Source organism: Muntiacus reevesi, chromosome 4 (assembly GCF_963930625.1).
Source record: "Muntiacus reevesi chromosome 4, mMunRee1.1, whole genome shotgun sequence".
Lineage (NCBI taxonomy): Eukaryota > Metazoa > Chordata > Mammalia > Artiodactyla > Cervidae > Muntiacus > Muntiacus reevesi.
Genome location: NC_089252.1, coordinates 55,417,791 through 55,440,311, shown reverse-complemented (window position 1 = coordinate 55,440,311; position 22,521 = coordinate 55,417,791). Strand labels below are relative to the sequence as shown.

Below are 22,521 nucleotides of genomic sequence, written 5' to 3'. Positions count from 1 at the left end.
AACCAGGGGACTCTTCTGTCATTAAAGCCGAGAAAGGTCATGCTTTCAAGTTTCTCATGCTCCTCCATCATTTAGCCTAGAAGGAAATTAGTTCTAAATCAATTTATTCAAAGCATGAATGCCTTAACCTCTTATCACTTTCACGAGGAAATATTTTCATGTTTTAATGAAATGAGCCCTGAAGCAGGGAAGTTCTTTTAATTGAATGTGTTTGACATATAACATTGAGTACACTGAAGATGTACAAGGTGTCAATTAACATATTGCGAAATGAGTGATATTTATCACCTCTATCACATTACATAATTTCCTCTCTTTTTAGTGGTTGAGATAATTAAGTTTCAGTCTCCTAGCAGATTGGATGATCGTAGCACAATATTGCTGTCAATACTGAAGCAGAGCAATTCTTAATTCAAATTGAATTAAAAAATTATACTAAGGGTAAAACTTCAGATGCCTGTGGAGTAAAAAAATACTTGATACAAGCGATCTTCTTTCTGGTATCCTTTCAAATCACACAGATAGATAATAAGTTAATGCTACCACTAGACATTATATACTATAGGACTTCCTCTCAGGTTAGTTTCTATTACCTGGTATTTAATGCCAAGGTATTAATGACTTAAATATCTTAATATATCACCCACCTAGAAATATTTACATTCTAAGAGTCAATTTCTGGGGTACAATGACCAGCTGAAAGAATTAACAGTAGCATTTAGGTGTATAAGACATCTGGTCAGGAGATACTTTGAAGCTCAGTGACCTTTTCGGCCACCCGCTAATGGCTGAGATGCTGATGATACTTAGTTCAGAGAAGGGAAAGCAGATTAAGAATTGTTCCATTTATTCACTTCCTTCCTAGAAAAACAGACGTTAACTGTCCCAGGAGGGGAATTACCATTTTGACTCTGAAGTATTTGCAGGAGGCAGATGTGATATAAAAACTAGAACTTGCCTTAGAGTTTAAAGGATGGGTTTTATTCTGTTTTGTTTTTTTTTTCCCGATTTACAAACTAGGTGCCCTTGAGCTAGCTCTTGGGCTTCGCTTGCAGCTCAGTTGGTAAAGAATCCACCTGCAGGACAGGAGACTGGGAATTATACACCACACGTTACTGGTCTGCATGTGATGGCATGAGATCATCTATAACCTATTCAGAACTTCCAAGTTTGACTTATTTATTTATTTTCCTGGCCATGCTGCTTGGCATATGGGATCTTAGTTCTCAGACCAGGGATCGAACCCACACCCCTTGAGTTGGAAGCTTGGAGTCTTAACCACTGGCACGCCAGGCAAGTTGCTCCAAGTCCGCCCTCTATATATGCTAAATTGGTATCTGCCCGCCCTGGGAGAGGAAATGCCGAAGACATCACCTCCCCCCAAGTGTGGGAATGCCAGAGGGAAGCAGTTCATGGGAAAGTGAGGTGGCACAGTGGTGGAGAAGGTGCCATAGTGGCCCTAGTGATGATACAGGAAGTGGTACGGGAAAGTTGGTGCTGGGAGGAGCAGAAGTAGAACCAGGGAAGGGACCTACGCAATCAGGTGTGTGTCCGGAAGGTGGAGAGGCAGACGAAGGCTTGTCCGGGGACTGCTTCTTCTCGGGGCTGAGTGGGGCTGAGAAAGAAGGGTCTCATCCGAGAAGGAGCGGGTCGGGCAGGAGAAGGGGGCAAAGACAGCCTGTATCCCTCGGCGACCTCCTTACCTTGCAGGGCTTCCTGGCGGGGGCTATGCGGATAACACATTGAGGACACATAATTCCCTTTCCCTAGGCCGGTTGCTTTCTCACTGTAGTGTTGTGTGACTTGCTCAGTCCTGTCCGCTGTGACCCCATGGACTGTAGCCCAGCAGGCTCCTCTGTCCCTGGGATTCTCCAGGCTAGAATACTGGGCTGGGTTGCCATTCCCTCCTCCAGAGGAACCTGGGTCTTTTGCGCTGTAGGCAGAGTCTTCACCGTCTGAGCCACCAGGAGGTGCTTTTTCACTGGGGACTCTGAAATGCCGAATAGCACGCCGTGTGTCATGCGTCAGAAGAGGAATGATGGACTGGCAGGTGCGTGTCCTCTCAGCTCTCACTATGGGTGATCGGGCAGATGATGTAAACAAATGAAGCGGGCTGGGCGGCCCTAGGGCGCGGTGGGGACTGTGGCAAAGTGGACAATGTGGGTCCCTCCCTGCTGCGCGGCCGCGGCAGCATTGGTTGTCTTCTGGGAAAGCAGACCGGGTGGCAGATCCTCTGATTTTGCAAAGGCTTGCAATCTGGATTTGTAGGTGAAATCCCTTGATGTTGAAATGTCTGTGACCGATTCTCGTTATTTTGTCTTATATTCTTTTATTCACTTATTTGGCTGCACTGGGTCCTGGTTGTGGCAATCAAGATCTTCAGTCTTCCTTGTGGCATGTGGGATCTTCAGTTTAGGGATGTAGGATCTAGTTCCCTGACCAGGGATTGAACCTGGGCCCCCTGCATTGGGGGCATGGAGTCTTAGCCACTGAACACCAGGGAAATCCCTAATTTTCCTTTTTAAGACACTCGCCAGGCAAACATCCAAACCAGCAGGCTGCCAGTTCCTGACTGCTAAATTATTAATAAATTGTGTTTCACATTATTCACATTTCTTTTCTCCATCCGTCCCCAGGAGTTAAGTGGGGGTGGGGGGATGGGGGCAAGCGCGGACATTCTCTCCAGTCTACGCATTTTTATTTGTTTGGTTTTGTTTTTTCCAAAATCAAGTTCACTCCCCAGCCTCTCCTTTGAGGCCATCCGTAGCTGAGGCATCTTGGGAAAATTGCCAGGCCGCGGGGAGTACCATTTGAAGCTCTCGATGTCCTTTCCATTTCTGTGTATCAGAGGAGCTCTTATGTTGATTGCACTCGTCTTGCAAAGCAAGGACGGAGTAAAGGATGAGAAAAGCTGGGTCAGAAGTGAGGGGCATCCTGTCAACTGCAATCACAGCCCAGTGTTGCAACAAGAGGAACAGACTGTCGCCCTAAAGAGCTCGTGGCCCTAAGACCATCAGAAGGACTTTCCGTGAGCATCCGAGAACGGAATAACACCCAGCAGGGACTAATTTTTGAACTTGCTGTCCGGCTGGAACCAGGGTTGTGTGCGGTCAAAGGAAATGAGGTTCATGCCCGTTGCAAACACTGTTGAAAATGCCTCCCATGTCCTCACTGAGGGAGTCTTGACTTTGCTTAGGTTCCTGCCCCTCCTTCCACATGACTCGTGGGTAAAGCCTAATCGGCGAGGTCAGCTGCAGTGGTCTGGTCGTCTTCATTAGTGGTAGGATTAGGGCAAGCATGTGACCCAGCTGGGCACTGAGGTGCGAGGGATTAGAGACCTCTGGGAAAGGACTTTTCACTATTAATAAGGTGGGGCCTAAAAAGAGAAGGCCTCTCCTCTTTGGAATGTTGTCTTGTCCAGATGTGACAGCTGGAACACCAGCAGCCAGCTAGTGACCACGGGAGTCGTCAGCTCAAGGATAAATCTGAACCCTGGTGTCAGAGTGGGAAGACAGGAAGACACTTTTCCTTGAGGGTATCGTTGAGTCACTGAATTAAACTGGACTCAACAACCTTGAATCCTACCTCCCTCTGGCGTTCTAGCATATGAGATAATAAATCGGGTCTTTTATGCCAACTTGAGTTCAGGGTGTTCTTTTACTAACAGCCAAAGGTATCCTAGTGGGCACAGTGGCCATTCCTGGAGGTCTAAACATAGCTTCTTCCCATCTAGAGTCACGTGGACCCATTCATTCATTATTCACTACTGAGTTTAATGAGTCTGATCACAGGGCAAAGGGAGGCAGGGCTACGGTTAGAACGACCAGCAATGCCACTTGTGGGAACCCAGAGGAAGTGAAATCCGCATCGCGTAGAGATACCTTTATTCTCACATCCATTGTAGCATTATGCACCTGGTCTTTCTGCTTTGGGAATAGCGATAGTTTTTCATTGTGGGTTTCCCTTGAAGGGCTATCTCATAATCTCTGATTAGGCAGCCTGTGGTTGAGGAAATGAGTTATGTAAACCCCATCTTTTGCTTAGACCACTCCCTACGCATCCGAGCTAGGTTAGAATGCCTGTGGTGACCAAACACCCCAAGAGGAATGGAAAGGTGGGTGTTGTGGGGCTAGAAGTCGTGCTGCACGGCTTGAAGTGTCTGCTTAGTGAGTGGCTGAGCCTCTGATCGTAAGCAAAGACTGCTGAATCACCCACAGCAACCCGCCCTGTGCCACATAGGAAAAAAAAGACTGTGGTTTTTAAAAGAACAAATTTGAAGGCAGTTATTGCTTTCTTCCCTTCTGGATTCTTCCTCTGAATTATCCTGCTTTGCTGCAAGGAGGCCTACATATTGTCACCTCTTAAAAGCCACCCTCTCTCCTCGCTGTGGGCACGCACACACCCAGCCTGTGTGGTGCTGGGAGTAGTCAGAAGCCTGTTCCTTCCCGAGTCCCAGGCTGGGGCTGAGTCGTTCTCTAGAATAAGAACGGGCAGAAATCAAAGAGGAAACTCTTTTTTGAGAACTGCAAGGGGCAGGGGACATCCGTAACCTGGAACTGACCACATCTTTTATTTCTTATTATTTATGTATTTTCCTTTTTTTTTCCCCCTTGGGCTGCACCCCATGGCACGTGGAACTTAGCAAGTAGGGATTGAGTCCGTGCCCCGTGCAGTGGAAAAGCAGAGTCTTAACCCCTGGACCATCAGGGAAGCCTGACCACAACTTTTGAACACACTGTCTTCTCTTTGATAGGGTCTGTGGGCTGGGGGTGGGGAAAAGGTGTAATGTGAGAGTTGTGAGTTAAGCTTTATTTGGGGGCAGAATGGGGTCTCCAGCGCAGAGGACAGCACTCAGATATCTCCAGGAGCTGCTCCGAAGGGGTAGGAGGAAGCCTGGAGGATGTGTGGTTTTGGGGAAGGGAGTTAAGGACAGTCGAGCGCAGGTTTTGGCAGGTGGCCGCTGGTCACAAGAAGGTGGCCTCTGGTCACGAGGAGCAGATGCGTCTGTTAATGATTTTAGTGCTTTTCTAGGTATAAGCAAGAAACCGAGCTCATAAAACCCTGTCCTGGAAACATCTGTCAGTAACTACGTGAAGGCCTGTCCTGCCCGTCTTCCCAGAACTCAGAGCGCCTCTCTCCTGATCTGCCTTCACTCCTTCAGGGTGTGTTGAAGCCAACGACTGCAGCGGCCGGTGAAGCTCATCCCTGCAGATGCAGATGGCAAGGACCCAGGTTCAGGTCTCACAACATTCGCATATTCCCAAAGCAGAGCCTTCCTAACTACATTTCCCAGCTTCCCCCACTGCCAGACTCAGGCATGTGATCTAGGTTCTGCCAGTCAGACACAGACATCGCAACTCTGGATTCAGAAGCAAGCCGAGGGCGGAAGAGAGTTGGGGGTGCCCAGTGCTGTGGGCATAGGGAGGGGCAGACAGCGCCGACCCCGGTGGTTCTGTCGGAGGCTGCAGGGGCAACTGTCCCATCCACCTGTCGGAGACGTGGCTTTGAGCCCTGAACGCACAAGTCCAGCCTTGAGCTCCGGGCTTCCCCGCTCACCGTCTGCTTACAGAGCTTTCCTTTCCTCCTTAAGCTACTCAAAGCGGATGCCGTTCCCTGCAGCTGAAATACCCCAATTCAGCAGGCACTCACAGATAGGGAATAGGATTCCACTTGCAAAACAAGGGTTCAAGAAAGCTCTCCGTGTAGGGAAACGTATTATCTTTTCACGAAAGGGATTCTGAGCTTTATTTTTTTATTTTTTATTATTATTATTTTTTTTTTTGCTGGACTATAGTTGATTTACAGTGTTGCTTGGTTTCAGGCATACAGTGAAGTGATTCCGTTACACATATACATCTATCTGTTATTTTTCAGATTCTTTTTTCCATGTAGGTTATCACAGAGTATTGAGTAGACTTCCCTGTGCTATGGGTCCTTCTTGATGATCTATCTTATATATAACAGTGTGTCTATGTTAATCCCGAACTTCTATTTTATCACTCCCCCACCTTTCCCCTGGGGTAACCATGACTTTGTTTTCTATGTCTGTGAATCTGTTTCTGTTTTATAAACAAGTTCATTTGTATCATCTTTAAAGATTTCACATATAAGCGATATGTGTCTTTCTCTTTCTGACTTACTTCACTTAATGTGATCATCTCTAGGGCCATCCATGCTGCCGCAAATGGCATTATTTCATTCTTTTTAAGGTTAGGTAACATTCCATTGTATTTATGCACCACGTTGTCTTTATCTATTCGCTGACGGATGAACCAAGGCTTGACACGGGGGAGCTTGCCAGTGTCAAGGCCTTTGAGTGAGTAGTTCCTGTGTCTAGGTCAGGACATGTGAGGAAAACAATTGCAACCAAAACAAGGATCACATCTGCTCTCATGAAACAACCAATCAAGTGACATCTAGACGGGGTCATTCCAGAAGCATTGCCTTCCTCTTCCGACCTGAAACGCCACCCCTAGAGAAGTGTCCCCTGGGTCTGGAAAGGTTGTTTCCATCTTTATGAGTGTCCTGTGTGTGTGCGTGCTAAGTCGCTTCAGTCGTGTCTGACTCTGCAGCCCTATGGACTGTAGCCCGCCAGGCTCCTCCGTCCATGGGATTCTCAGGCAAGAATTCTGGAGTGGGTTGCCATGCCCTCCTCCAGGGATCTTCCCAACTCGCACCTCTCAGGTCTCCTGCTTTGGCAGGCGGGTTCTTGACCGCTGGCGCCGCCTGGGGAGCCCTGTGAGTGTCCTGTGTGCGTGCTGGGTCGCTCAGTCGTGTCCGACTCTGTGTGACCCCACGGACTGTAGCCCGCCAGGCTCCTCTATGCATGGGGTTCTCCAGGCAAGAATACTGGAGTGGGTCGCCATGTCCGCCTGCAGGGGATCTTCCCAACCCAGGGATGGAACCCAGGTCTCCTGCATTGCAGGCGGATTCTTTACCAGCTGAGCCACCAGGGAAGCCCCCTGGAGGGTAAATGCTGGTGACGGCGCTTTCCCTTATCATCGGCTGCCTGAGGCTTTAGTGGGCTCAGCCCAGGACTGAGTTCTTGAGAAAAGGGGCCTAGGATATCCCAAGAAGAGGAAGAGTCCCCCTGGCTCTGAATAAGCTGGGAGCCAATGTAGTTTTAGAAGAACTACAACACAGCAAACTTGTGTGATTCTTTGATCATCAAAGCAAAGTCAAGATAAACCTCTTCACCGTTTCAAATGTGATTTCCCCAAATGAAAGAAATCTAAACATATGGCAAGAAGCTTTAAAATCTGTTAATGTGTGAATGCCATGATAAAAATGGAACTGGGGAGCGTCGTGAACTGCCAGGCCATGTTCCCAGAGAATCAAGGGGCTCTTGGAAGCCTGTCTTCTCCCTCTGCTGTGGAGCTGACTCAATCCGGCTGCGGGGACTACCTCTTCCAGACTGGTGGTGGAATATTGAAGAAATGGCGCTGCTTGCTAGGCTTAAATATCCTGGCAGAGGGTCTCAAAATGAGGTAATAGAAACACTGTGAAATGCTACAGAATATCTGATGGCTGTAGAAGTTTGAATCCCAGTCCCCTTGAGTGTGTGACCTTGGGCAAGTCAGCGGAACTGACTCTCTGTTTCCTTGGCTGTTAGGTAAGAAGAGTCATCTCAGCTTACGAAACTCTTATGAGGAGAATATCAGTAATATGGACAAAATACCTGGTCATGGTAAGGACTGCGAAGATGGGAATTATTGCATGATAAAGAAGGCCGGCTTCTATGTTCATCCTAGCCCATCTGCTGGTAATAAAGCAAGTCTGAGCTTCCAGTAGTGGCATCTATAAAGGATTCTGTAAGTGGCTTTCAGGGGGGAAAGCTGAATATTCAGCCCGCCTTCATCCATAAGCACCAAAGTTCATTGTCAAGCTGTTTGTTTCCTTTTTGCTGTTGTTTTCTGGGGTTTGTGTGTGTGTTTGCAGCTGCAGCACGTGGGGCCTTAGTTCCCAACCAGGGATCAAACCCACGCTCCCTGCATGGGAGCGTGGAGTCAACCACTGGGAAGTCCCAAGCTGTTTGTTAGTCTCAGTGCTAATCACTGCCTCTTATCTGGAACTGAAATAAGAGAACTGCCTGCCCTTTGGACCATGTGTTTAAGCTTTTATTGTGAATGGTAACAGGTTGGGGACTGGAATCTAATAGCCTAGATGTAAAGAACACTAATTAGAAGACTTTTTATGGACAATTTTTCACAGCAAACAAGTTCAAACCAGAAGATGCTGCTTGAAAATCATGACTTTAGTCAAAGTTGAAAGGTACAAGAATAGTTAGGTATTTTGCACAAAGGAAATTTGTTGATGATCCAGTAGAACTGATGCCCATAGAATGCAGCTTCTTAAGGGTTTTGTTTTGCTTCTTTGAGGGAGGCGGCTGTTGTCATTGTCAGTTCATCTGGGGGTTCCTTCCTTCATGCTGAGAACCTGGAGTGAAGAGTCCACCAAGTTAAAAAATATTAGAAAGAGTTAAGCAGACGGAGTTAGTGATGCTGAAGTCTAATGCTAGAAAGTAAATGCATTCCCAACAAACCATCACTTGGGAGCTTGGTAGAAAGGCAGATTCCTGGGTCTACCCCAGACCTACTGAACTGGAAATACTGGGAATGGGACCCAGTGATCTGTGATCTCATAAGACCTCCAGGTGACTCTGAACACATTAATCCTTAGAACCACAGTTGTCCCCCGAGAGGGAAATTAACGTCCTCTTTTTGGGAAGCCACTATATTTCCAGGTCTTTTTGTTATATTAGCTTACATTATGCCCTGATGTGACTACACAGATGTAATCACATATATATTTTCACAAAGTTTTCTGCATATTCACAAAGCTTTAAGAAAACTTCTCTTAAAAATGTATCTTATTGAAACGTAATTGATTTATAATGCGTTAATTTCTGCACTCTAGCAAAGTGATCCAGTTACACATATATATACATTCCTTTTTCCTGTTCTTTTCCATTGTAGCTTCTCACAGGATATTGAATACAGCTCCCTGTGCCGTACAACAGAGCCTGTGTTCATCTGCTCCGTGTGGAACAGTTTACTGCCTCTGCGAATCCCAGACGCCCAATGCATCCGTCCCCCACCCCTCCCACCCTTGGCAACCACAAGTCCCATCTCTTTGTCACTCTGTCTCTGTTTCACAGATAAGTGCATTTACACAGGTATAGTTTGACTAACATTGGAAATGTAAATGTATTATTTCCAGGAATTTTCTACTAAAGTGGCAGCTGGATGGGAGAATTGCTAGAGAATGTGGAATCTTAATTGCTGCTTTGCTTCTCTGGCAAAGCCTCCTTCCACAAGTCAAAGCTAGCTCATGAATTACACAATTACACATTATAAACCCATGACTGTGAATGGTAGTCGTGTGGGCAACTTGGGAAGAGGAGCTAATGTGGGTTTCTGCCAATTCTACATTGCTTGTGGCTGGCTTGTTGTGGCTTCTGTTCAAATTAGCTAAGACTGAAGAAAGGATGAGTAGCTTTGATTTTAAACCACTTGTCTTGTTCCCATACAGCACCCTTTACCCACTGAGATGAGAAAACACTTTTCATCCAGACGAGAGCTTATTACACCTTCCCAGATTCTCCGGCAATTCAGGTTCCCCAGCATCCAGACCAGCCATTTGTTCCTAATAAAGGAATTACTGAGATTCTCAGGTCAGTTATTACCTGCTCAGTGGCTCGATTGCTTTGACCAGGTGATAATGAAGCCAGGGCCTGGGGTTCAATTCCCACACAGGCCAATTAGCTTTGCTTTCCTCCAGGAGGCCAGGTTGCACTATTCAGGGTCACCAGCCTGCCTGAAGATGCAGCCATACATTTGTGATATGAGCCACCACTCACACAGGGGTCAGCCGAGGTCAGGCCGCATGGAAGTCCCCGGTGTTGGCTCAGAATATTGAATCTGAGAGTTTGGCTCAAGAGGATGGAAGTAAAGTGACAATAAAAAGACAAATTGTGTAACCGAGGAAAATCAAGGGCAGGAGAAGGGTCCATGGTTAGGGGTAGGAAGGAACTCTACTTGAGGTGGGGGCCGGCTTCTCTCTGCTCCTTCATATAAATGGTCAGGGTAATCAGAAGCTTTTTAGTTATTCTCAATTGTATGTTGTTTTTACGATATCTGGCTACCTTTAGAGCATTTCACATATTAATAAATAAAGTTATTGCCTTTGCTGATCTGATGGAACAGTCAGAGCAATCCCTTAAAGGTGAGGGCAGGGACCTCCCTGGTGGCCCAGCGGTTAGGACTCTGCACTTGGAATGCAGCGGTACAAGTTCCATCCCTGGTCCAGGAACGAAGATCCTGCATGCCTCGTGGTAAGGCCAAACTAAATTAAAATAGCACTGACTTAAAAAGAAAAAAATTTTTAAGTGAGGGCAAATTTGTACATTTACTTTCTTTCCATAAACACTCCTTGCAATTCATTCTCCATGTCCCTTCTCCCATGTCAACCAAATAAGAGAAAAAATGCTAGGCTGAAAAAAGAAGAAGAAAAAAAAAGAGAAAAAGAAAAGAAGAAGAAGAAGAAAAAAAAAAAACAGTGAACTGGGTCCAGATTACAAAAGGAACCCAAAGACCAACCTCAACATTCACTGAAACTCAGGACAAACCACAGCCACCTCCAGGATTATGGATTAGATTCTGGGGCTGAGCCGAACACTTTCATGTTATAGAAACCATAGGGTAAAAATTCCATTAACTTTTGTGAGAAGGGAAGAGTTAAAAGACATAGGTTTAACCTTGATAAATTACTGGCCATAATTGCTAATAAAGTTCTGGATCCTGTTGGTCATGATATACTGTTCTAGGTTCAGTATGCTTTATACAAATCTTTTCCTGAATCAAGTAAATATCTTTGTCATGAAACATAGGAAGATGCTCAGTTTCAACTACAGGTCTGGGAGGTTTGGCAGCAGGACTTGATGCTTTATTCCTAAAATGGGAGAGGGGAGCATGTGGATAGTTTTTAATTTTAAGAAAAGTCCTGCTGTTAATTCTGATAATGCTTGGCTGAATTGTTAAACTTCTTTCTAACACTAAGAGATATAAGGATTTCTAATAAAATGGTTCTCTTGGTACTTCCTCTGTGTAAGATAATTGTAGGATGTTATCCATTTTCGTATCAATATACTTTCATTGAGGTGAAGTTTCTAAAGCAAGAGATAAACTGTTTTGGTCTCTGCAAAACTAACTGTTGAATTTGTCTTCCATGCTGCTGGGAAATATATCCAAAAGAATGGGACCAGTGTGTGCAACAGCTAATTATTCAATCTGAGGTGGAATTAAATGAGATGGGCTTTCTGAAGCTGTAAAAAGAGGAACGGAACCGAGCATAAAGAGATGTAATAGAAAAGCAGGGCCTGATTAGAAAAAGATGACTTTTTCAGCTCACACTGCATATTGATAAATATTGTCCCCTTAAAACAGTCACTCTTTATAACTGCCCACCCAATCCATCATGTAGTAATGCCACTCAAAGACATTTTTGGAGCTATTCTTTTGCAATTGCTTTTGAAGTTTACAGAACGTCCTTCTGAAGATGACCCAAAAACTTTGATCCTTGAGGGAGGAGTTGCACTTTTCAAAACATTCCAGAGTTATGCAGAGCTAGGTTTGGGGGAATAAAGCAACTCAAGCGGATGTTGTTGCCTGAGTCAAAATGAAGCACTGTGGGTTAATAACGTGGTAGGATGTGGTGTGTCTGCCCGTGTGCTCAATCGTGTCCGGCTCTGTGCGGCCCCATGGACTGTATGGCCCGCCAGGCTCCTCTGTCCATGGGATTCTCCAGGCAAGAATACTGGAGTGGGCTGCCATTTCCTTCTCCAGGGGCTCTTCCCAACCCAGGGCTCGAAGCGGAGTCTCCTGGGTCTCCTGCACTGGCAGGCAGCTTCTTTACCACTAAGACCCCTGGGAAGCCGGGGTGTGGAGAGGTGGTATTCTATGAATGCTCTGTGAGGCTAAGTCCATTTCAGTGTTTGCTATTTTAGAGGGTTTTACGGTGGTGATCACGGTTAGTCTTCTGACCCCGGAGAAGTCCCTGCTATTGGATATCCACCCACGGGAAGCAAAGCACTTGACCAAGAATAGCCCCAGGCCAGCCAGGGCCCAAGAAGTCAATCACAAATCCCCAGACCCCTCAGAGCCACGTGATTCATTAGTAGACACGGGAGCTTGTATAACACCGGTGTGGACCAGAGACTCAGGCCCTCGGGGCTCTGCACAAAGTTGGTACTTATTTCTATATTGGTTGATGTAATCCAGATTTTCTTTCTGAATAAAGGCTTTAGAAGAGACTTCCTCTCTAGGTGCTTCATGCAACAAATAACCTTTTTTGTTTGCATTTAGAACAGAGAACCCACAATAGACTGACGCTGTGAGAGGCTCTGAGAGACCAGCCAAGGCCCGGCCACGCCAGCCCGGAGCCTCTACCAAGGGGCCCAGTCAGGGGCAACCACCGCGAGAGCTCCCCAAGGTCTGCGAGGGAAGCTCGACGTTATTTTCACCAGAAGCAGCAAGAGGGAAGGCTGCCACTGCCCCCCAAACCCTTCATTTCTAGGATCAGCAGGACCGTGCCTCCCCTCGAACAGCGACAGACTGTCCAAGGCAGACCGCACCGGCTTCTCCCGTGAAAGGCTACATGGCTGGTCCCCAAGTATCCTCACCTTTAAAATGGAGAGAGGAAGAGAATCTTCCTGAATCTTCCTCCTAAGACTGCTGTGAGCATCCACTCGAGGAAATGGTAAGCTCTTCTACCCAGTACTTGGATTATGGAAAATACTAACACTAGTGGTTATTATTCTTTTTAATTAATTTTTATTGGAGTATAGTTTATTTACAATGTTGTGTTCATTTGGCTATTATGATTAGGATTTCAATGATTACTTTTGCCTTTTGTCATAAATTTCATGGAAACTTCTTAAAAGTTAGCAAGACATCTCATTTTCAGCTGCCCTGCTTTCTTCCTATAAATTTTATTTTCTCTTTCAGCTTGTTTACTGTCTTTGTACCTAACAGTGCCAATTTGGTATAGATCTTTTCCTCTGTCCTCTGTAAAATCACATACAGAATGAATTAGTTGACCTGAGATATTTTCACCAAGTTTTAAAATATTCGGATGAGACTCAAACTAGGTAAATTTGGAACAAATATGAAGGGGTACGAGCTTGCATCTGAAATAGCAAACGAGACTGCTCTCTTGCAAAAGGCTCTTCCACTAGTGTTCATCAAAAAGTAAACATATCTCGGGACTTCCTTGGTGGCCTAGGGGTTAAGAATCCACCTTCAAATGCATGGGATGAGAGTTTGATCCCTGGTCAGGGAACTAGGACCCCCATGCCAAGGCTAAAAGTTTATGTGCCGCACCTAGAGATCCTACGCACTGCAACTAAAGAGATCTGCAGTGAAGATCGAAGATCCTGTGTGCTGCAGCTCAGACCCAGCGCAGCCAAATAAATGAATCTTTAAGATGTATACACATGAATAAATATATCTAGAGTTCCACAGGGATCAGCTCAAATAATCTACGGCCTCATGATCAAAATATTGGGGAAGGATGTGGTAGATTACAAAACCCTCCCAATGCACAATTGCTACCAAAACTCCCAAACAGGAGTTCGATGTGTTAGGAGGAAAGATGATTGATGACGTTGAAAAGAAAAGCTAGCGTGGGGCCGGCCACGTGTCCTCTGAGTGTGTACAGCGTCAGCCTGCAGGAGCCGCTGTGAAGAGCAGCTTTGTCCTTCCCCGAGCAAAGACTTCCCCTCCTTCCAACTTCCCCACGCGCCTTCCACTCCCGCCCCAGCCCACCTCTCCCGACCTCCACCTCCCGGTATGTTCACTGTACCCTTGAGTCTCGAACCTGCGTCTCTGAAGTTGCTGACGTCCTCTGAATCCCAGGCAGGCTGGGGAAAGCTCAGGGGCTCCTGTGGAGGTGGCTGGTGGCCTTGGGCCACCTTTGCTTGTAGGAGGCTTAGCAAGTTCTTTGTTGCTTCTTCCCACTGGATGAACTCCCTCAGCTGTTCCTTCAGACTCTCCTCCTCCTGAATTGGTGGGGAATCTGCTCTTTTTTTTCCCATTAAGTGTCCTGTTCAAAAGCAGAATGGAGAAGGAAATGGCACCCCACTCCAGCGTTCTTGCCTGGAGAATCCCAGGGACAGAGGAGCCTGGTGGGCTACAGTCCATGGGGTCACAAAGAGTCGGACACGACTGAGGCAACTTAGCAGCAGCAGGAGCAAGAGCAGAAACCATACACAGCCAATATTTTATAATAACTGGAAATGACGTCTAACCTTTAAAATTATGAATCACTATCTTGTACACGTGTAACTTACATAACATTGGATGTCAGTTATACCCCAATTTTAAAAAAGAATGTTCAATGACACACTCGTAAAAATTAAAATAAGCATATACTCTGGTTCAAAAAAAAAAAAAAAAACGCCAACAAAACCAAAAACAGCATGCCACTAATTTAACCCAGGGGAATGAATTAACGAGAAATTAAAAAAGGCACCAACTGCGTTTGTGCTTCTTCCTCCTAAATGCAATATAAACTGCACTCTATTAGGAGAAGGAGTTAGTTTGTAAACAACTGACAGATTTTGCTCCCAGCTCAAAACCCCTAATGAATGGACAGAATTCAGAACCGCAACTCAGGAGCCCTGGGTCTGGTCCCTCTGCTCACTAGCCTCTCTCAAGTCATATAGCACCCCCAGCCTTCAATTTTATCAACCATAAATGAGCGTGTTGGGTCACATGACATCAAAGGAAACTTCCATATCTAAAATTCTTTTTTTTTTTAATATCTAAAATTCTATCACCAGTTCTGCCTGCGTAGAATTCTATTCCCAGCTAAAGGATGGCATTTGAACACCTTCCCCAGTCAATTTTGAATTTCTCCTGAAAAGAAAAGTCTCCATGCTCTTCTTTGTGTGATTAAAAAGGTGTTGCTTTCCTCTTATCTGTACCAAAGGAATTTTTCATTTAAGCTTTCTTAGAATTTTAGCTGAGACTGAACCTAAAATTGCACCTAGAAATTACACTTCGTAATGAAAAATAAGTTGAAGACAAGTTCTGGCCAATGCATTTCAGCCACCAAGAAGCAGGATTTTTCTCTAGGAGGTTAAAATGGTCACAAAAGTCTATCAGTCACTCCAGAGACGAGCATTTGCCACAAAAAACAAATAAAAGTTGCTATGCAAGAGGCCAAACCACTAAAAACATAAAAATTCATGTACGCAACTGGGGTTAGCCATAGGATCAGAAGGGGTATGAAATTTAACGACTGCATTCCTAACACTTTAGCCCATGGCTTAAATATACTCCGGGTATCTTATTTACTTTCTTCGGTTGATTTCCCTCATTTCTCTGTAATTGGATTTTGTTGTTGTTTAATTGCTAAGCTGTGTCCGACTCTTTTTCGATCCCATGAGCTGTAGCCCCCAGGCTTCTCTGTTCATGGGATTTCCCAGGCAAAGATACTGGGTTGCCATTTCCTTCTCCAGGGGATCTTCCTGACCCAGGGATCAAACTCTAATCTGCATTGCAGGTCAATTCTTTACCAGCGAGTGACCAGGGAAGTCTGTGTAATTGAGTTGTAGAACACTTAATTTCTCATGTTAATAAAACTATGGTGCATTTGATTTAAAGTTCACAAGGAAAGAGCTCTTTGTGGCTTTAGTGTTGACTGGCATTAGAAGTCTGTAAGGCAAAGACCGTGAAAAAGGTATTGATAGACCCCGAGACCACTTGAAATGGAAGGAGGCTCCTTCCTAACAGCTCTGTCTACCAAGAGAGAAGCCCAGACCTTGACTTTATTACTTGTTTGTGTAACTTACAGTCCACAGGATGTTTAAATGCAGACTATTTCATTTGACCCACACCCCAATCAGTTTGATGAAAATGAGGCTTGCCAAAGGTCGCACATGTACAAGTAAAGATTCTGGGATTAAAATCAGGTCGCAGTCCCGACTCTATGGTATTATACTGCTTTTCAAGTGTCTTTGAACTTCCTAAGAATAGAAGGCAGTTAGAAATCATTCTGGGGCTTGGAAATAAGGATAAAGTTTACAAAAGGCTTTCTAATGTCATCAAAAGGAATGGTGATCATATATCACTATGTCATGACTCATTATGTAGCTCAAAAAAATTGATTCTGTGCACATTGGGAAGCCTAAAAATGAGGCTTCCCTGCATTGTGGTGTGAGCTTTGCCAAGTCGCTTAGGGCCTGACGCTTCACCCAACTCTAAGCCTCGACTGAGGACACCGTCCCAAGTGAAGCACTGGAGTCTTGAAAGGCTGGCTCCCCGCTCATCTGCTGGGTGACCTTGGTGTCCGGAAATGCACTAAATAACCGCGCCTTCAGCCATCTAAACGATCATGTTGCACAACTTCCCAGGAAGTAGCAAGTCACTTGGCTTTATTAACATGGAGGAAATTGAATCATGATAATGGGAAAGCAGGGTTAGAATCTGATGCTCCCAATAATGACCTCGTGGCTCTTGCTCTTGGTCATTGCCTGTCATCTAGTTAGGATCCTGGAAATGAGAAAGGCATTATTGGCACTGAAGCGGAGGGATGATGGGGATGTTTTTACAAAGAAGGACTTTGTCTTTGTCATGCTTGAATAATTTTGTGACTTTTCTAAAATGGAAGGCTAAAGCAGGCCTCCATTCTTTGGGTGATTTAATGTAGACTCTTGGGACCTTGGGGGCTTCCTGGGTGTCTCAGTGGTAAAGAATCTGCCTGCCGATGCAGGACACACAGGAGATTCAGGTTTGATCCCTGGGCGAGGGGAGGAGGAAATGGCAACCCACTTCAATATTCTTGCCTGGGAAATCCCCTGGACAGAGGAGCCTGGCAGGCTACAGTTCATGGGGTCACAAAGAATCGGAAACGATGAGCCTAGCACATAGCTACACACAGCTCCTGGGACCCTGTACTGAATTTCAGTATTTGCCATTTTGGTGGCTGGGTGTTCAGACTCCCTTCCCTAGACCACAGACTTTTCTCCTTTTCTAAGGAAAGTGCATCACCCATAACATCCCAGGGAAGCACACATCCCCTGAGTCCTAATGCACTACTTAACTAGCGACCGTCAACCAAATAATCGTCTCCATGACAACATGGATGATATGCCTACTTCCATCTCTTCTCCCATCATCATTTGTTATGTGTCCATATCACATTAAGGGAGATCTCAGCACAGACAAAAGACAGGCACTAGAAAAAAATAAACCTTCGCTGGGGGTGGGGAGGTGGGTTTTATCCTTTTTTATCACTTAGAAATATCACTAAAATGGCAGGTTTACAAGAGAAAAGAATTTTCTTGAACTGCAAACTTGAAGATTATCCTAACTTCAGACAATATCTATTAAGACAGAAAGTGTTGAGCATAAGACCTAGTTTTTCTTTCTTTTTTGGGGGGTGGGGGGAGTGATACGTCAGCCGTGTTTCACAGTGACTGTGGCAGCACAATTACATAAACCATTCTGCAGCGGGACCCTGGCGTTCGGAATTGAACCTTCCATGGCACGCTCGACATCAGAGTCAGAACCACGGCCAGAAACACTTCAAGGGCACAGAGGGGAGAGGCCCCAGTATTAGTGCTGACCTGTATTTTCATCACACACAAAACATTTCCATGAACATCAAGCCAGGTAAGAACTGGTTAAGTTTTTAGTCTGTTAACTTCCTCTCCACGGCCACATCATGGCTCCCCTCAGCTGGAAAAGGCAAATCACTTAAAAAACCTGCAAATTTGGGCTGACAGCTTCTTCACAGTCAGCGGTATGTGGCTTTCGTTTGCTTTAATTAAAAGCAAACTGCATGTCTTCAGTGATTGAGGAGGATAGGCATTTACTTAGAGCAGAAAGCTCAGTTTAAAGCCTAGCGTGTTGTTCATGCTTGTGAATGCTCACAGGCCAATAGAGGGCACATCCACCCAAAGCAAACTTCGCCATTGCAGGAAAAGTTGAGTCACTTTCAACTCAAATGTGATTCTCTACATCACCTCCCTCTTTCCCTTCATCAACTCTGCACAACTCTGAAAAAGGAAAGTGAGCGTGTTTGCAAACACAGAATAAGACAATGTGGGGCGCCACTGGTCAGTACTCTTCATACGGATACCAAGAGAGAGAGAGAGGGCGGGAGGAACTGAGAGCTTGGGATGGACACAGAAACACTGCTGCTATTGTGCACAAAATAGATAACGAAGAGAGCATGCCGTGAAGCACAGGGGACTCTACTTAAGGCACCGTGGCGGCCTGAATAGGAAGGAGCTCCAAAAGGAAGCGGATAATGCATACGCACAGCAGAAACTAAGGCGGCTTTGGAAAGCAAGTATACTCCAATAAAAGTTAGAAGGACGTTTTTATTTTTATTTATTTACCTGTATTTATTTGGCTGTACCAGGCCTTAATTACGACACATGGGATCTAGCTCCCTGACCAGGGATCAGACCCGGGACTCCTAAGTTGAGAGCATGGAGTCGTCACCACTGGACCACTAGGGAAGTCCCCAAAATTAACCTTTAAAAAGAAACAACTTAATTCTAGCTTTCCCGCTAGCTCTCTTGTCCTGCTTTTGGCCTTCAAGGGTTACCTAACGATGAGCCTTTTTAGTACAAAAACATGTATGAGCAAAAAGAGGCTAGAAATCTGGAGGCTTCCACCTTCTCACCCCATTGGCTGCGGGCCAGACTAGGCAATGACCACTTGATCTAAACTCCCAGGAGCCCTTTTTCAGTATTGATAGGGACAGATTAAAGGAACAAAATAGGTAATTAGATAGTTAACCCTACTAGGGGATTGTAAGTAGGAAAAATATGGGAGACTCCTGGAAGTTCAGTTACTCAAGAGAGCAGGTTTGCTTAATGCCAAAACCAAGCAGGCTTGCTTACGACAAAACCACGCAACAGAAGTATGAGACATGTCCCTAAACAATAAAACAATGGTGGCATGAGACCCACATCCTGCCAGCGAGCTCGGTAAGTTAGTGGTCCTTAGGACATGCTCTCTGGACACACAAAAAACAACAGTTTGCAGACTTAGTTTGACCACATAGGGACCACAGAACTCCCCTCCCCAACCTGGAGGAGGAGCTGATGGTGGAAGCATGACTGTCTACTCAAAGCAAAGAAGTTCTTCTCCCCCTCCCTGTTTTTTCTTTGATCACGAAACCATAGCTCAGTAAGGTCTCAAGCTGCAGCATTTCTCACTGGCCAACTTGTCAACCTCACAAGCAGCCTTTTATAATAAATCACTTATTATCTATCTCTTTGCCTCTCCCTGAATTCTTTTCTGCACTAAGACATAAAGGGCCTGTGGAACCAGAGCTCTTCAGGACCCCCCAAACACACCCAGCTGGTTCAGTATCAGTTCTAGGTTCGACTTCTTTATACCTTCCAAGTCTCCTTCTCTCTGGGTGTGCAGGGCTTTTCACCCATCCCCATCTTTCCTTCCTATACCCGGCTCCTGGGCTTCGCTGTCCCTCAAAGATGACAAATATTTCTGTCTGGGGTTGAGGACTTGGCAAATGATTCCTTAAGTAGTTATGAGAACTATGCTATTGCAACCCAGAACTCTCCATTTCTCTGCGGGAACCCTTCACAAGGCACAGGGTCTGAGCATCTGAAGTTCTCACCTCACACTCCACGCCCCTCCGCCCCCATAAACGCATCCTAGTCTTCACACAGAGATGCTGTAACGCCTCTAAGAGTTGAATTAGTAGGTATCTTTCCAACACACCCTCCCACCTCTCCTAAGTAGATGACTAAGGAAATCGTGAAACACGCCGCCTGACATCTCTCCAGGGATCGACTGGCTTCCGGGGAAATGCTGGGTTATTGTAGCTGGCCGTGGTGTAGAGGGGAGGTGTCCGAGGAAGCCGAGCGCTTTGCATTGTTGGCCAAAGCCTCTGCTCCGCGCGGCAGAGGGCTCCGGCGTGATGTCGAAGCGGCGGGGTCGCTCCGGGCGGCCCGGGAAGGCAGCGAGCGCGCTCCGCGGCCCGGCGCCCAACCCGCCTCGGTGCCAGGCCGGGACCCGCACACCTCCAAGCCGGGAGAGCGGGACTTACAGGCGGAGGGGCAGGGGGAAGGAGCGAGGTTAGAGGGCGAGAGAGGCAGGGGAAATTAGGACTCTGGGGACACAGACACGGGATCCGCGTGGGGACCGGGTGATTCCCCGAGCGCAGAGCCTGCTGGATGGAAAGAGGGAAAAGAGGCAAAAGGGCAGAGAAAAGAAAATCGCTTCAAGGCAAAAAAAAAAAAAGACAGGAAATTCAGGCGGGCCCCAAACCGAGGTGGGATTCGAGCGCCGAACGGATCTGAAAGGCGGGGTGGGCGCCGCGCCCCGGGCCCACACCTGTGGCTTTCTGCAGCGCAAAGGCGCGGGCGCCGGGCTGGACCAGGGCCCCGGGACGCCCTGGGGACCCAGATCCCTGAAATTGTTCGGGGAGAGAACCGTGCCGGACAGGGTCGTGATTAGTGCATAAAGGGCGGTGCAGGGAGATTCCGCGGGGAGTTCTCTCTGGGATTCGGAGGCGCTGCGTGCTGGGTGGGTGTCCTGGGGAGAAGGGAAGACAGCGGGAGGACCGACGGCCTCCCTGGATGCTGAAGGGCAGGGTGGGCGTTTGGGTCGAAAGGTCGGAGCACACCCAGCCCCCCAAGGCCGAGCCGCAGGAACGGCGGGCGATGCGGAGACGCGCGCGGCGGCCGGCTGGCCCCGCAGGGACCCGGGCGCGCGGGACACTCACCGACCGCCCAGTGGCTGCCGCGCGGGTTCATCTTGGCCAGCACGGTGGCTCGGCCAACCGTCACCGGGGCGGCCGATCCCCGGGACACCAGGCAGAGAGCCAGCGCCAGCAGGACGAGCGGGACCTCGAGACCGCGCATGGTCCCTACGGGAGGCGTCCGGAGCGCCGAGGCGAGGCTTGACGGAGAGCGCGTTCTCCCGCGGAGGCGAGCCCAGGACCCGCAGCTCGGAGCAGCGCCGCCGCCGCCGCTGCCGCCCGCCTCTGCTCCGGCCGCCGCCGCGCCGGGGCTTTATATGCAAGCCCGGGAGGGCGGGGGGTGGAGGTGGGGGGCTCCTCCGCCGCGGCCCAGAGCGCTCTGACGTCTCCCTGTGGCGAGCGCCGGGTCTCCGAAAACCACCCATCTTCCCGCCCAGGGGTGAAAAGGCGGGACGTACCCGGCGCACCTCTCTCTTTCCCGCGTGGACCCGCCCACCTCCCCACACTGGACTCCTTTCCACCCACGACGCGGTCGCTCCAACACAATGTAGTGAACCCCTCCTTTCCCAGCCCGTCCAGGGCGCCTCCTGGCTAGCTGCCCTCGGATCCAGCAAAGGGGGAGCGAGGACGCGGCCGCCTGACCCCGGGGCGAGGGGCGCGGCGGAGCGAGGGCTGTAGAGAGGGATGAGCGCGGAGGATGGATATTTTTAGGCTGGGCTTTGCTGGAGGGGATTGGAGCCCGAATTGCAAAGCACTTTTTTTTTTTTTTGCAATTTTTTTTTTTGGGGGGGGAGCACTTTTTATTCTCAAACCTTTCCCGCTCTGGGGACCACCTCCCTCCTCGCGTCCCAGCCCACGAACCTCCAGACCTTTGCCTACCTCCTGCAGAGCGCCCCTAACCCCACCCCTCACTGGCCACCTCCAGCAGATACCCTCACCCCACCTGGGTTTTCCGTCCCTGCCCATGAGGTGCAATGGAAGCTGGAGCGGGAAAGACGTGTAATGTGATGGGAACTAGCAACAGTTTTACTACCCTCCCGGTTCCCTTCATCAGCGTCCGCGTAGTGGATGAAGCTTTTATGCCGGTTTCCCTGGGCTGCGCCTACCAGCTGGCTCAAACTGTCCCTCAACTGCTGTTTACACACTCCTCTAGAGCTGGGCGTCTTTGCCCTGCGCCTCCTGTTCTCAGAGATGAGGAAGGGCCGCCGGCTCAACTCCAGAGATTCTCAGCGCCATGGATACAAAGCAGGTGGGCGCCATAGCCAGGCCGCAGTGCCTGGAAGCGGGGAGGATGCTGTTGCCCACGATTCGGCTGCCAGAGCTGGGGGTGTTGCTGCGCTCCTGCGTGCCTCTTCCTCACCAAGTGCTGGTGAATCACCGGCTGGTGGGTCCCTGCTGGTGTTCCGTGTCAATACTGGCTGTTGATACCAATTAAAGTTGAAATCGTACATTCTTCTCTATCTGGTGGTCCAATGCACCTGAGCCAGTCTCAGATGATGACACGTGCATGTCGCATGACTGAGTGTTCTTGAGCTTGGAGGAGTATTTCCATGTATGTGTCTGGCTAGGAGGTTAAAACAAGCTCTAATTCCAGGAGCACTGTTATGAGCCAGGCAACAGAAAAGGATACTGAGGGATGCTCCCAAGTGAAAATTAAAGGGGGGGGGGGGGGCACGTCAGTTTGGACTCCATGCTGCTGGGCTCCCAGGCTCTGCTCATTAGGGAGCAAATGTTCCACCATCAGGTGACCATTTGTAGGTTCACTGCCTCCCGCTT

The 22,521-nt window shown here is 47.7% G+C and overlaps 1 protein-coding gene across 1 annotated transcript; it reads right to left on the bottom strand.

Moving 5' to 3' along the window:
* Positions 1-8,240: 8,240 nt before the first annotated feature.
* Positions 8,241-21,021, bottom strand: GRP (gastrin releasing peptide). Its single transcript, XM_065935185.1, has 3 exons — positions 20,770-21,021; positions 13,876-14,100; positions 8,241-8,436 (listed from the first exon to the last, which is right to left on the bottom strand). The coding sequence occupies exons 1-3, from the start codon at positions 20,906-20,908 to the stop codon at positions 8,399-8,401; spliced, it is 402 nt and encodes a 133-aa protein (XP_065791257.1). The 5' UTR covers positions 20,909-21,021; the 3' UTR covers positions 8,241-8,398.
* Positions 21,022-22,521: the final 1,500 nt, after the last annotated feature.